We start from the raw sequence: 15,683 nt of genomic DNA on the forward strand, positions 1-15,683 counted from the left end.
AAACAATATTCTGCAGCACCCAACGCCATACTCTGCAGCACCCGATGCCATACTCTGCAGCACCCAATGCCATACTCTGCAGCACCCAACTGAGACCATACTCTGCAAGACCCAACCGGCACAATATTCTTCAGCCCCCGACCAACACAGCATCCAACACAATACTCTGCAGCACCCAACGCAATACTCTGCATCACCCGACAGGCACGATACTCTACACAGCATCCAACGGGCACAATACTCTGCAGCACCCAACGCAATACTCTGCATCACCCAGCAGGCACGATACTCTACAGCATCCAATGGGCACAATACTCTGCAGCACCCAATACAATACCCTGCAGCACCCAACTGACACAATACTCTACAGCACCCAACTGGCACAATACTCTGCAGCACCCAACGCAATACTCTGCAGCAACCAACTGACACAATACTCTGCAGCACCCGACCGGCACGATACTCTGCAGCACCCAACGCAATACTCTGCAGCACTCGACCGGCACAATACTCTGCAGCACCCAACTGACACAATACTCTGCAGCACCCAACTGACACAATATGCTGCAGCACCTGACCGGCACAATACTCTGCAGCACCCAACGCAATACTCTGCATCACCCGACAGGCACGATACTCTGCAGCACCCAACGCCATACTCTGCAGCACCTGACGCTATACTCTTCAGTACCCGACTGAGACAATACTCTGCAAGACCCAACCAGCACAACATTCTGCAGCACCCAACGCAATTCTCTAAGTCACCCGACAGGCACAATACTCTACAGCACCCAACTGACACAATACCCTGCAGCACCCAACAGGCACGATAATCTACAGCACCCAACTGACACAATACCCTGCAGCACCCAACCGGCACGATACTCTGCAGCACCCAAGACAATACTTTGCAGCACCCGACCGGCATGATACTCTGCAGCACCCAACGCAATACTCTGCAGCACTCGACCGGCACAATATACTCTGCAGCACCCAACTGACACAATACTTTGCAGCACCCAACTGACACAATACGTTGCAGCACCCGACTGGCACAATACTCTGCAGCACCCAACGCAATACTCTGCAACACCCGACAGGCACGATACTCTGCAGCACCCAACGACATACTCTGCAGCATCCGACGCCATACTCTGCATCACCCAACACAATACTCTGCAGCACCCAACACAATACTCTGCAGCACCCAACACAATACTCTGCAGCACCCAACACAATACTCTGCAGCACCTGACAGGCACAATACTCTGCAGCACCCAACTGACACAATACTTTGCAGCGCCCAACTGACACAATACGTTGCAGCACCCGACTGGCACAATACTCTGCAGCACCTAACGCAATACTCTGCATCACCCGACAGGCACGATACTCTGCAGCACCCAACGACATACTCTGCAGCATCCGACGCCATACTCTGCAGCACCTGACGCGATACTCTGCAGCACCCGACTGAGACAATACTCTGCAAGACCTGACCGGCACAATATTCTGCAGCCCCCGACCAACACAGCATCCAACACAATACTCTGCAGCATCCACAACAATACTCTGCAGCAAACAAAACAATACTCTGCAGCACCCAACACTATACTCTGCATCACCCAACACATTACTCTGCAGCACCCAACACAATACTCTGCAGCACCCAACACAATACTCTGCAGCACCTGACAGGCACAATACTCTGCAGCACCCAACACAATACTCTGCAGCACCCAACACAATACTCTGCAGCACCCAACACAATACTCTGCAGCACCTGACAGGCACAATACTCTGCAGCACCCAACACAATACTCTGCAGCACCCAACACAATACTCTGCAGCACCCAACACAATACTCTGCAGCACCTGACAGGCACGATACTCTGCATCACCCGACAGGCACGATACTCTGCAGCACCCAACGACATACTCTGCAGCATCCGACGCCATACTCTGCAGCACCTGACGCGATACTCTGCAGCACCCGACTGAGACAATACTCTGCAAGACCCAACCAGCACAACATTCTGCAGCACCCAACACAATACTTTGCAGCACCCAACGCAATTCTCTAAGTCACCCGACAGGCACAATACTCTACAGCACGCAACTGACACAATACCCTGCAGCACCCGACCGGCACGATACACTGCAGCACCCAAGACAATACTCTGCAGCACCCGACCGGTACGATACTCTGCAGTACCTGACGCCATACTCTGCAGCACCTGACGCAATACTCTGCAGCACCCAACTGAGACAATACTCTGCAAGACCTGACCGGCACAATATTCTGCAGCCCCCGACCAACACAGCATCCAACACAATACTCTGCAGCATCCACAACAATACTCTGCAGCAAACAAAACAATACTCTGCAGCACCCAACACTATACTCTGCATCACCCAACACATTACTCTGCAGCACCCAACACAATACTCTGCAGCACCCAACACAATACTCTGCAGCACCTGACAGGCACAATACTCTGCAGCACCCAACACAATACTCTGCAGCACCCAACACAATACTCTGCAGCACCCAACACAATACTCTGCAGCACCTGACAGGCACGATACTCTGCAGCACCCGACCGGCACGATACTCTGCAGCACCCAACTGACATAATAGCATGCAGCATTCTGCAGTGCTGGAAGAGGGGTGTGGTATAGGGGTCAGACAGTCATTAGCCCGATGTCAGCATGGTGAGCACAACTAAGCCCCTTGCGGACTCGTTACGCGAGCCACCTGTTCTATTCTCCCTCTATGGGGATCGTGAACCCCCACGAGGGAAAATAGCCGACGGCCGTCGGGAACCAGGCTGTCAGGACCCCATCCGGCACCCCTGGCAGAGAGCCCTGAGAGCTAGCCATGTAGAAAGAAGGGTAAAGACACACTTCTGCAATGCTCCAGACTAGTCATGTTGTGATTAGCACGCAGACCACATGACAGCCGGCATAACAGATCCTGGCGTAGGCAGGAGTCTGGGACTTGTCCTTGGGAATTGGGACATTACCTTGCTGGAGTCCTGACCAGGACACACGGAGTGCTCTGCGCTGCTCTCCTGCTTAAAGGCCAAGAACTCTGTGAGGGGGGAGCTGATGTCTTCCAATAGGTGATGGCCAGCCCCTCCGGCCTCATCCTCCGACGTAGAGATCTCATCGCTGTCATCACTACCTGCAAATCAGTACACAAAGGTGGTCAGTCCGAGTCTGTAAGGCGTTGTGTATATACCTGATGGGAGGGCTAGGACTTATACCCCTTTTACACCAAAATCCCTGGTCAGACCCTGGTCTTTGAACACGCTAGTTTCCAGGGTTGGACCCAGCTTCCTACCCCATTTACACAGCACTGTAACCCAGGTTGGACCCAGGTCTGCGCCGTTTACACTGTACCTGGGTCAGCACTGCTTTTCCCTATGGATGACATTAAAAATGTCCATTTTAGGACAGATAAATTGCCATCCAACCTTCCTTCAAGGATATAAAATAAAAATTAAAAGACCTGACTAATTAGCATTGAAGAATGTTGGTTTGTTTATTTTGTAAAATATTTTTCAAAAAGTTTCATTCAGTGCTCAAGCACACATAGCGGTATAAAAGTGCAACATCTCCCATATGCTCCCCCATTCCCCCCCCCCCCCCAAATAACATAAATTATTCTGCATCCAATTATGATTTCTGTGTGCACTGCCCGTATCCTTCCTGGCTGCTGTCTTTTGCCACTGCAGCGCACTGTGGAAAGGCGTCCAGCACTTCTGGTATCCTTTCAGCACTAACTGGATGTCCCAACCTGGGTTGGGACCATTTACACTGCCCATGACCCAGGTCCAACCAGTGTTCAACCCTGGTCAGGACCTGGGTAGGAGACCAGTGTTACTGGACCTGGGTTGGCCCCTTTTACACCAAAGCTGACCTGGGTCCAACCTGGGTTTTTCCTTGGTGTAAAAGGGGTATAAATCTGTACATGCTCTGATTGGCTGCTGGTAGGTCTAGTGCTATGAGGGATCTCATGCTCTGATTGGCTGCTAGTAGGTCTAGTGCTATGAGGGATCTCATGCTCTGATTGGCTGCTGGTTGGTCTAATGCTATGAGGGATCCCATGCTCTTATTGGCTGCCGGTTGGTCTAATGCAATGAAGGGATCCCATGCTCTGATTGGCTGCGATTTGATCTAGTGCTATGAGGGGTCTGATGCTCTGATTGGCTGCTGGTAGGTCAAGTGCTATGAGAAATCTCGGTACTTATGTATTATCTGGGCTCCCATGTTAAATGCACCCCATTTTTTCATACCCCTACTATCCAACTACGCATGGAGTGGATTTTATATAGTGTGGCGAGCGCAGCGTGACACCGTGCCCGAAGCGTGGCGAGGGGACGCGGTCACATAAAAAAAATGGGAGCCCAGATATTACATAAGTACCGAAATCTCATGTAATGATTGGCTGCTGGATGGTCTAGTGCTATGAAGGATCTATTGTTTTGATTGGCTGCAAGTTGGTCTACTCTTGTGTTTTGATTGGCTGCTGGTATGTCTATTGCTATAAGAGATCTCATGCTCTAATTGGCTGTAGCTACGTCTTGTACTATGAGGAATCTCATGCTCTGATTGGCTGTAGCTACGTCTTGTACTATGAGGAATCTCATGCTCTGATTGGCTGTAGCTACATCTTGTACTATGAGGAATCTCATGCTCTGATTGGCTGTAGCTACGTCTTGTACTATGAGGAGTTTCATTCTCTGATTGGCTGTAGCTACGTCTTGTACTATGAGGAATCTCATGCTCTGATTGGCTGTAGCTACGTCTTGTACTATGAGGAATCTCATTCTCTGATTGGCTGTAGCAGAGCTACGTCTTGTACTATGAGGAATCTCATGCTCTGATTGGCTGTAGGATTTATGCCACCTACTTTCCAGCTCGTCCTGCTCTGGCCACAATATGCTCTGCCTGGATTTTTCTGTCTCCACCACAGGGGATGCTTCCTGCACAAGAGAGTAAAATAGATTGTTAGCTCCCATGACAAGCCCTCACACTTCCCAATGTTGAGTTGTCATTATGTCTTGTCCAACCACTATGCGTGAAATGTAATAGGGTGCGATTTCTTTAGACATTATGCGATATTTGGTCAAAAATTAATTTGCGTGTTTTCCGAAAATGGCACAGGTAATAGGATGCGAATTGCGGTAAAAATCGCAACATGACGTTTTTTTTTTTCTCACACTCCAGATATTTTCCATTATAAAGTATATAACTTGCAAATGTAATAGGGTGCGATTGGTAAACGTTACCAAAATCGTAAAACTAATAGACCAGGTTCTGACTGGCGAATTTGACTAAACCATGCACAGATCAAATTCGCTAAGTTGCATCTGATCTATTGTGTATGTGATTTATGGGAACATCTGCGAGTTGTATAATGGGAAAACATCTGGATGCGACATGAAGTGGGAGAATTTTTTTTTACAGCAATTCCCATCCTATTACATGTGCGATTTTTTTTTTACCAAAAATCGCACATGGCTAAAAATATTGCACCCTATTACATTTCGCCCTAAATCTGGGGAAGATTCCGTGGCAGTGACTGGGTTCCGTGGCAGTGACCGGTTCCCGTGGCAGTGACCGGGTTCCGTGGCAGTGACCGGGTTTCCGTGGCAGTGACCAGGTTTCCGTGGCAGTGACCGGGTTTCCGTGGCCATGCTAATGCGCCTTCCTAACACAACCTGCTGTCACACCTAAAGCCCCGGCTAGCCAGTCAGGACAGTCACGGCATATCCTGGCCAGGAATGGGTTAAAGGGCTGACGTTGTGTGGACGGAGTGGGGCAGCAGGGATGCCCTGATGTGATGATAATGACTCGGGACAGGTGATTAGTGTGAGACGACCTGGCATGGGCGATGGAGCGCTGGCCGGCGGTGGCGGGTATATGGTCCAGCATCCTCCCCAGGTTGGCCTGGCATGGGGCGCGTAAAGGTACGGCCATAGGTATGACCAGGAGGTAGGAGAGTATCATACGATACATGTCAGGTCAGCATTTGCAGGAGGCACTGGAGGTTTGAACTAGTGGCAAGGTGCCGGGTGGGGGTTATTGGTCGCCGGGCAGGTTCGGGGACCTCAGTGGTGGGAAGAAGCGGTGCGCAAGGCATGGGGATGGGGGAGGTTTGCAGATTCCCCCTCGGTGGGACTGCACGCCATGCGGGGGTAACCGTGGGGTCTGACTCCCAAGTAAGGGGGGCGCAGCCGTGGGCCATGGGCATGCCCCCATCATAAATCACGGAGGGTCATTGACAGGTTTTTGTCTAGCCCACCCTTCTCTGTCCCTACCCTGTAACCGTAAGGCTACATGATTCTATCCCACGTGGTCTCTGAGCAGGATTTTAGTTGGGGGGTGGACGCAGTGCACAACCCCCTCCCCCCCCATGAACACATGATGTTGCTATGTGGAATCGTTTATGTTCAGTGCTGGTAATGGCCCCTTATCAGTGATTACATGCATACTCTCCTGTCCTGGATCTGCCTAGGCCAAACACCACTACCCCGCCCACACCCAAACTCCGTCCACTGACCACTGCTCAAACAGGGGTGGCCCTGGGGGTGTGATGATGGTGACATTTGAGAAGATGACACTAACTGCTAGACAACAAGACTCTGACACGGTGCTATCTATGTGCATCGCCAGCTTCCTGAAGATATCACCAGGAAGATGGCACCATCCACAGGAGGAGGTAGGGGGCACCAGATACAGGAGGGAGGGGGCACCAGATACAGGAGGGAGGGGGCACCAGATACAGGAGGGATGGGGCACCAGATACAGGAGGGAGGGGGCACCAGATACAGGAGGGAGGGGGCACCAGATACAGGAGGGAGGGGGCACCATCCACAGGAGGAGGGAGGGGGCACCAGATACAGGAGGGAGGGGGCACCAGATACAGGAGGGAGGTGGCACCAGATACAGGAGGGAGGGGGCACCAGATACAGGAGGGAGGGGGCACCAGATACAGGAGGGAGGGGGCACCATCCACAGGAGGAGGGAGGGGGCACCAGATACAGGAGGGAGGGGGCACCAGATACAGGAGGGAGGGGGCACCAGATACAGGAGGGAGGGGGCACCAGATACAGGAGGGAGGGGGCACCAGATACAGGAGGGAGGGGGCACCAGATACAGGAGGGAGGGGGCACCAGATACAGGAGGGAGGGGGCACCAGATACAGGAGGGAGGGGGCACCAGATACAGGAGGGAGGGGGCACCAGATACAGGAGGGAGGGGGCACCAGATACAGGAGGGAGGGGGCACCAGATACAGGAGGGAGGGGGCACCAGATACAGGAGGGAGGGGGCACCAGATACAGGCCCCTCCAGCAGCCTGGGCCCTAGTAATTAGTACCCTCCTCCTCTTGGAGCCACTGGGGAGGGCAGGTCCAGAGAATCCTTTACCCGCCCTCCAACATCTCACAGACGGCCAGATGTACTAAGCTTGAAAAGTGATAAAATGGAGAGTGAAAAATCACCAGCCAATCAGCTCCTACCTGTCATGATACAGGCTGGTTTTGAAAAATGTCAGACAGGAGCTGATTGGTTGGTGGTTTATCACTCTCCATTTTATCACTTTTCAAGGCTTAGTACATCTCGCCCAGAGAAACAACAAATAAATGGAGTGTGGTCATATGTAAATGGGGTGTAGTCATATGTGATGGGGTGTAGTCATATGTGATGGGTGTGTGACCATGGGGGAACTGTACACCGTGGGCCAGCTGGTGCAGACTGGTTACTGTAAGCAACAGTTACATAGTAACAGAAGCCAGGGCACCCCAATATAACACAACAGGACCCCCCAATATAACGGCGCCACCAACTTACTGATGCTCCAGTGTCCTCCTCCAGCATCTGTGTAACCAGCATATAAACCCCATACTGTCATTTCCTTCCCTTCATACCTCCAAACTTGGTAGTTCCAAAACAAATATTTGGGGGCATGACCTAGCGGTAAGGGGGCGTGGCCTATGCGCGTGATGCTCCTGCGATGCCATGCCGCCTGTTTTCACCTCTCTGTGGGCATGTCTGGCGGCTCTGTGAGCTGCTGCCCATGCCAACTAGCCCCGCTGTGTGCACAGTGTCTATTCACCGTCGGGCAGGGGGGACTCTCAAACACCCCCCCCCCCCCTTCCCTGCCGCGCGACACTTCAGGCCTCAAACGGGCAGGATATTGCCGGTACTGGGCGGAACTGCCCCCAAAAAACATGGTACGGTCCCGCAAAAATGGGGACAGTATGCTCCATGACAAGAGTGTGTTTACTCCAGAGAGGGCTCCGGCCTAGTACATTATACATTGTTATATATCCCGCTTCCATGATATAATCACCCTCTAAGTACACGCTGCTGCGCTGTGGGAGGGGACTATTAAGGTATTGATGATGAACACCGATTATAATAGGTATTGATGGTGGGAATATATCAGCTGGAAGCAATGAAGGAGAAGCCAGGTGGCACAGCAGGATAGAAACTAGCACCGAATACTCTGCGACAAGGGATTCCCGCAGGATGAGGACATCATTACATTGACTCCCTTTATAGGTACCAGTGCTAGGTGATTGGCTGCTGTTGTCAGCTAAAAATTCGTAGTGCAGGATTGGCTGTGGAATGGTCATGTGATAGAATCTAAGATGGCAGTACCCATGATTGAATTCTGGGGGGAACTTTGGCTTGGGGCTGTTAGGCCAGAGGGCTGGAGTAATGGCAGAGAGGTGGAGGGCTGCGGGGAGCAGTGACTGGTATCCACGAGCATCTGAGAGGAGCGTTGTACAATGGCAACGTAAATGCTGGGAAGACAAACTGAGTGACTATCTCTGCACACCGTGCAAACCTTATAGTGGTGATATATGAGTCATTAATAACTTGGATCATGACCCAAGCCAACCAGATAACACCATCACCTATGCCAACCTGATAACCATACACCACCACCTAAGCCAGAGATAACACCATCACCTATGCCAACCTCATTACCATGCACCAGAGATAACACCATCACCTATGTCAACCAGATAACACCATCACCTATGCCAACCAGATAACACCATCACCTATGCCAACCAGATAACACCATCACCTATGCCAACCTGATAATCATACACCATCACCTATGCCAACCTGAAAACCATACACAACCACCTAAGCCAACCTGATAACCGTGCACCAGAGATAACACCATCACCTATGCCAACCTGACAACCGTTCACCAGAGATAACACCATCACCTATGCCAACCTGACAACCGTGCACCAGAGATAACACCATCAACTATGCCAACCTGATAACTGCACGAGAGATAACACCATCACCTATGCCAACCTGATAACTACACCAGAGATAACACCATCAACTATGCCAACCTGATAACTGCACGAGAGATAACACCATCACCTATGCCAACCTGATAACTGCACCAGAGATAACACCATCACCTATGCCAACCTGACAACCATGTACCAGAGATAACACCATCACCTATGCCAACCTGACAACCGTGCACCAGAGATAACACCATCACCTATGCCAACCTCATTACCATGCACCAGAGATAACACCATCACCTATGCCAACCTGATAACTGCACCAGAGATAACACCATCACCTATGTCAACTAGATAACACCATCACCTATGCCAACCAGTTAACACCATCACCTATGCCAACCTGATAATCATACACCATCACCTATGCCAACCTTATAACCATACACCACCACCTAAGCCAGAGATAACACCATCACCTATGCCAACCTCATTACCATGCACCAGAGATAACACCATCACCTATGCCAACCTGATAACTGCACCAGAGATAACACCATCACCTATGTCAACCAGATAACACCATCACCTATGCCAACCAGATAACACCATCACCTATGCCAACCTGATAATCATACACCATCACCTATGCCAACCTGATAACCATACACCACCACCTAAGCCAGAGATAACACCATCACCTATGCCAACCTGATAACCGTGCACCAGAGAAAACACCATCACCTATGCCAACCTGATAACCATACACCGTTACCTATGCCAACCTGATAGCTGCACCAGAGATAACACTATCACCTATGCCAACCTGATAACTGCACCAGAGATAACACTATCACCTATGCCAACCAGATAACACCATCACCTATGCCAACCTGATAATTATACACCATCACCTATGCTAACCTGATAACCATACACCACCACCTAAGCCAGAGATAACACCATCACCTATGCCAACCTCATTACCATGCACCAGAGATAACACCATCACCTATGCCAACCTGATAACTGCACCAGAGATAACACCATCACCTATGTCAACCAGATAACACCATCACCTATGCCAACCAGATAACACCATCACCTATGCCAACCTGATAATCATACACCATCACCTATGCCAACCTGATAACCATACACCACCACCTAAGCCAGAGATAACACCATCACCTATGCCAACCTGATAACCGTGCACCAGAGATAACACCATCACCTATGCCAACCTGATAACCATACACCGTTACCTATGCCAACCTGATAACTGCACCAGAGATAACACTATCACCTATGCCAACCTGATAACTGCACCAGAGATAACACTATCACCTATGCCAACCTGATAACTGCACCAGAGATAACACTATCACCTATGCCAACCTGATAACCATACACCATCACCTATGCCAACTTGATAACTGCACCAGAGATAACACCATCACCTATGCCAACCTGATAACCATACACCGTTACCTATGCCAACCTGATAACTGCACCAGAGATAACACTATCACCTATGCCAACCTGATAACTGCACCAGAGATAACACTATCACCTATACCAACCTGACAACTGCACCAGAGATAACACCATCACCGATGCCAACCTGATAACCATACACCATTACCTATGCCAACCTGATAACTGCACCAGAGATAACACCATCACCTATGCCAACCTGATAACTGCACCAGAGATAACACCATCACCTATGCCAACCTGACAACTGCACCAGAGATAACACCATCACCTATGCAAACCTGATAACCATGCACCAGAGATAACACCATCACCTATGCCAACCTGATAACTGCACCAGAGATAACACCATCATCTATGCCAACCTGATAACTGCACCGGAGATAACACCATCACCTATGCCAACCTGATAACCATGCACCAGAGATAACACCATCACCTATGCCAACCTGATAACCATGCACCAGAGATAACACCATCACCTATGCCAACCTGATAACTGCACCAGAGATAACACCATCATCTATGCCACCCTGATAACTGCACGAGAGATAACACCATCACCTATGCCAACCTGATAACTGCACCAGAGATAACACCATCACCTATGCCAACCTGATAACCATACACCGTTACCTATGCCAACCTGATAACTGCACCAGAGATAACACTATCACCTATGCCAACCTGATAACTGCACCAGAGATAACACCATCACCTATGCCAACCTGATAACCATGCACCAGAGATAACACCATCACCTATGCCAACCTGACAACCAAGCACCAGAGATAGCACCATCACCTATGCCAACCAGATAACCATACACCATCACCTATGCCAACCTGACAACCGTGCACCAGAGATAACACCATCACCTATGCCAACCTGACAACCGTGCACCAGAGATAACACCGTTACCTATGCCAACCTGATAACTGCACCAGAGATAATACCATCACCTATGCCAACCTGATAACCATACACCATCACCTATGCCAACCTGATAACCATACACCATCACAACCGTGCACCAGAGATAACACCATCACCTATGCCAACCTGACAACCGTGCACCAGAGATAACACCGTTACCTATGCCAACCTGATAACTGCACCAGAGATAATACCATCACCTATGCCAACCTGATAACCATACACCATCACCTATGCCAACCTGATAACCATACACCATCACCTATGCCAACCTGATAACCATGCACCAGAGATAACACCATCACCTATGCCAACCTGATAACTGCACGAGAGATAACACCTTCACCTATGCCAACCTGACAACCTTGCACCAGAGATAACACCATCACCTATGCCAACCTGACAACCGTGCACCAGAGATAACACCATCACCTATGCCAACCTGATAACTGCACCAGAGATAACACCGTTACCTATGCCAACCTGACAACCGTGCACTAGAGATAACACCATCACCTATACCAACCTGATAACTGCACCAGAGATAACACCATCACCTATGCCAACCTGACAACCGTGCACCAGAGATAACACCGTTACCTATGCCAACCTGATAACTGCACCAGAGATAACACCATCACCTATGCCAACCTGACAACCATGCACCAGAGATAACACCATCATCTATGCCAACCTGACAACCGTGCACCAGAGATAACACCGTTACCTATGCCAACCTGATAACTGCACCAGAGATAACACCATCATCTATGCCAACCTGATAACCGTGCACCAGAGAAAACACCATCACCTATTCCAACCTGATAACCATGCACCAGAGATAACACCATCACCTATGCCAACCTGATAACCATACACCATCACCTATGCCAACCTGACAACCGTGCACCAGAGATAACACCATCACCTATGCCAACCTGATAACTGCACGAGAGATAACACCTTCACCTATGCCAACCTGACAACCGTGCACCAGAGATAACACCATCACCTATGCCAACCTGATAACCATACACCATCACCTATGCCAACCTGACAACCGTGCACCAGAGATAACACCATCACCTATGCCAACCTGATAACTGCACGAGAGATAACACCTTCACCTATGCCAACCTGACAACCGTGCACCAGAGATAACACCATCACCTATGCCAACCTGACAACCGTGCACCAGAGATAACACCATCACCTATGCCAACCTTATAACTGCACCAGAGATCACACCATCACCTATGCCAACCTGACAACCGTGCACCAGAGATAACAACATCGCCTATGCCAGCCTGATAACCGTGCACCAGAGATAACACCATCACCTATGCCAACCTGATAACCATACACCATCACCCATGCCAACCTGATAACCGTGCACCAGAGATAATACCATCACCTATGCCAACCTGATAACCATGCACCAGAGATAACACCATCACCCATGCCTACCAAATCTATATATTGTAGGAGTTATTATCACACCCCCCTTATGGGACCATGCCCCATTATTCGGGCCAGTCTACGGTCATGCTCATGCCAACCAGATAACAGTGCAGTGGCCTTATGCTGGCTATACTGTACATCAGAACTTTCCTCCAACCACCAAGGAAACCTCCGGCCCACACACCTAACCAACCAATCCCTCAGACCGGCCCAGTGTCTCTCCAACATATGATGTCACAGAAGTAGGTAGGTGCTTTATTCGCTGTCAACACTGATTATAGGGATCCACTGCCGACACTAATTAAAGGGATCTGCTGCCAACACTGATTATAGGGATCCGCTGCCAACACTGATTATAGGGATTAGTTGCCAACACTGATTATAGGGATCCGCTGCCAACACTGATCATATGACCCTGCTGTCGACACTGATCATAGGGATCCACTGCCGACACTGATTATAGGGATCCACTGCCAACACTTATTATAGGGATCCACTGCCGACACTGATTATAGGGATTAGATGCCAACACTGATTATAGGCATCCACTGCCAACACTGATTATAGGGATCCACTGCCGACACTGATAATAGGGATTACTTGCCAACACTGATTATAGGGATCCACTGCCAACATTGATTATAGGGATCCACTGCCAACATTGATTATAGGGATCCACTGCCAACATTGATTATAGGGATCCACTGCCGACACTGATTATAGGGATCCACTGCCAACACTGATCATAGGACCCTGCTGCCGACACTGATTATAGGGATCCACTGCCGACACTGATTATAGGGATTAGTTACCAACACTGATTATAGGGATCTGCTGCCAACACTGATTATAGGGATCCACTGCCAACCCTGATTATAGGGATCCGCTGCCAACACTGATTATAGGGATCCACTGCCGACACTGATTATAGGGATCCACTTCCAACACTGATCATAGGACCCTGCTGCCGACACTGATTATAGGGATCCACTGCCGACACTTATTATAGGGATCCACTGCCGACACTGATTATAGGGATTAGTTGCCAACACTGATTATAGGGATCCACTGCCGACACTGATCATAGGGATCCGCTGTCAACACTGATTATAGGGATCCGCTGCCAACACTGATTATAGTGATCCACTGCCAACACTGATTATAGGGATCCACTGCCAACACTGATTATAGGGATTAGTTGCCAACACTGATTATAGGGATCCACTGCCGACACTGATCATAGGGATCCGCTGTCAACACTGATTATAGGGATCCGCTGCCAACACTGATTATAGGGATCCACTGCCGACACTGATTATAGGGATCCACTGCCAACACTGATCATAGGACCCTGCTCCGACACTGATTATAGGGATCCACTGCCGACACTGATTATAGGGATTAGTTACCAACACTGATTATAGGGATCCGCTGCCAACACTGATTATAGGGATCCGCTGCCAACACTGATTATAGGGATCCACTGCCAACACTGATTATAGGGATCCACTGCCAACACTGATTATAGGGATCCGCTGCCAACACTGATTATAGGGATCCACTGCCAACACTGATCATAGGGATCCGCTGTCAACACTGATTATAGGGATCCACTGCCGACACTGATTATAGGGATCCACTGCCAACACTGATCATAGGACCCTGCTCCGACACTGATTATAGGGATCCACTGCCGACACTGATTATAGGGATTAGTTACCAACACTGATTATAGGGATCCGCTGCCAACACTGATTATAGGGATTAGTTACCAACACTGATTATAGGGATCTGCTGCCAACACTGATTATAGGGATCCACTGCCAACCCTGATTATAGGGATCCGCTGCCAACACTGATTATAGGGATCCACTGCCGACACTGATTATAGGGATCCACTGCCAACACTGATCATAGGACCCTGCTGCCGACACTGATTATAGGGATCCACTGCCGACACTGATTATAGGGATCCACTGCCGACACTGATTATAGGGATTAGTTGCCAACACTGATTATAGGGATCCACTGCCGACACTGATCATAGGGATCCGCTGTCAACACTGATTATAGGGATCCGCTGCCAACACTGATTATAGTGATCCACTGCCAACACTGATTATAGGGATCCACTGCCAACACTGATTATATGGATTAGTTGCCAACACTGATTATAGGGATCCACTGCCGACACTGATCATAGGGATCCGCTGTCAACACTGATTATAGGGATCCGCTGCCAACACTGATTATAGGGATCCGCTGCCAACACTGATTATAGGGATCCACTGCCAACACTGATCATAGGGATCCGCTGTCAACACTGATTATAGGGATCCACTGCCGACACTGATTATAGGGATCTGCTGCCGACACTGATTATAGGCATCTGCTGCCGACACTGATTATAGGGATCTGCAGCCAACACTGATTATAGGGATCCGCTGCCGACACTGATTATAGGGATCCGCTGTCAACACTGATTATAGGGATC

The 15,683-nt window shown here is 49.6% G+C and overlaps 1 protein-coding gene across 1 annotated transcript in view; it reads right to left on the reverse strand.

Annotated features, from left to right (window-relative positions):
• Positions 1-15,683, reverse strand: part of KIFC2 (kinesin family member C2) — a 153,257-nt gene that overhangs the window by 134,804 nt on the left and 2,770 nt on the right. Inside the window, exons 2-3 of the mRNA XM_083145078.1 lie at positions 4,915-4,991; positions 3,027-3,183 (exon numbers count right to left, since the gene is read on the reverse strand). Coding sequence (XP_083001204.1) covers positions 3,027-3,183; positions 4,915-4,991 — 234 coding nt within the window. The remainder of the gene's footprint in view (positions 1-3,026; positions 3,184-4,914; positions 4,992-15,683) is intronic.

The sequence above is a fragment of the Crinia signifera genome, chromosome 5 (genome assembly GCF_055691185.1).
Source record: "Crinia signifera chromosome 5, ASM5569118v1, whole genome shotgun sequence".
Lineage (NCBI taxonomy): Eukaryota > Metazoa > Chordata > Amphibia > Anura > Myobatrachidae > Crinia > Crinia signifera.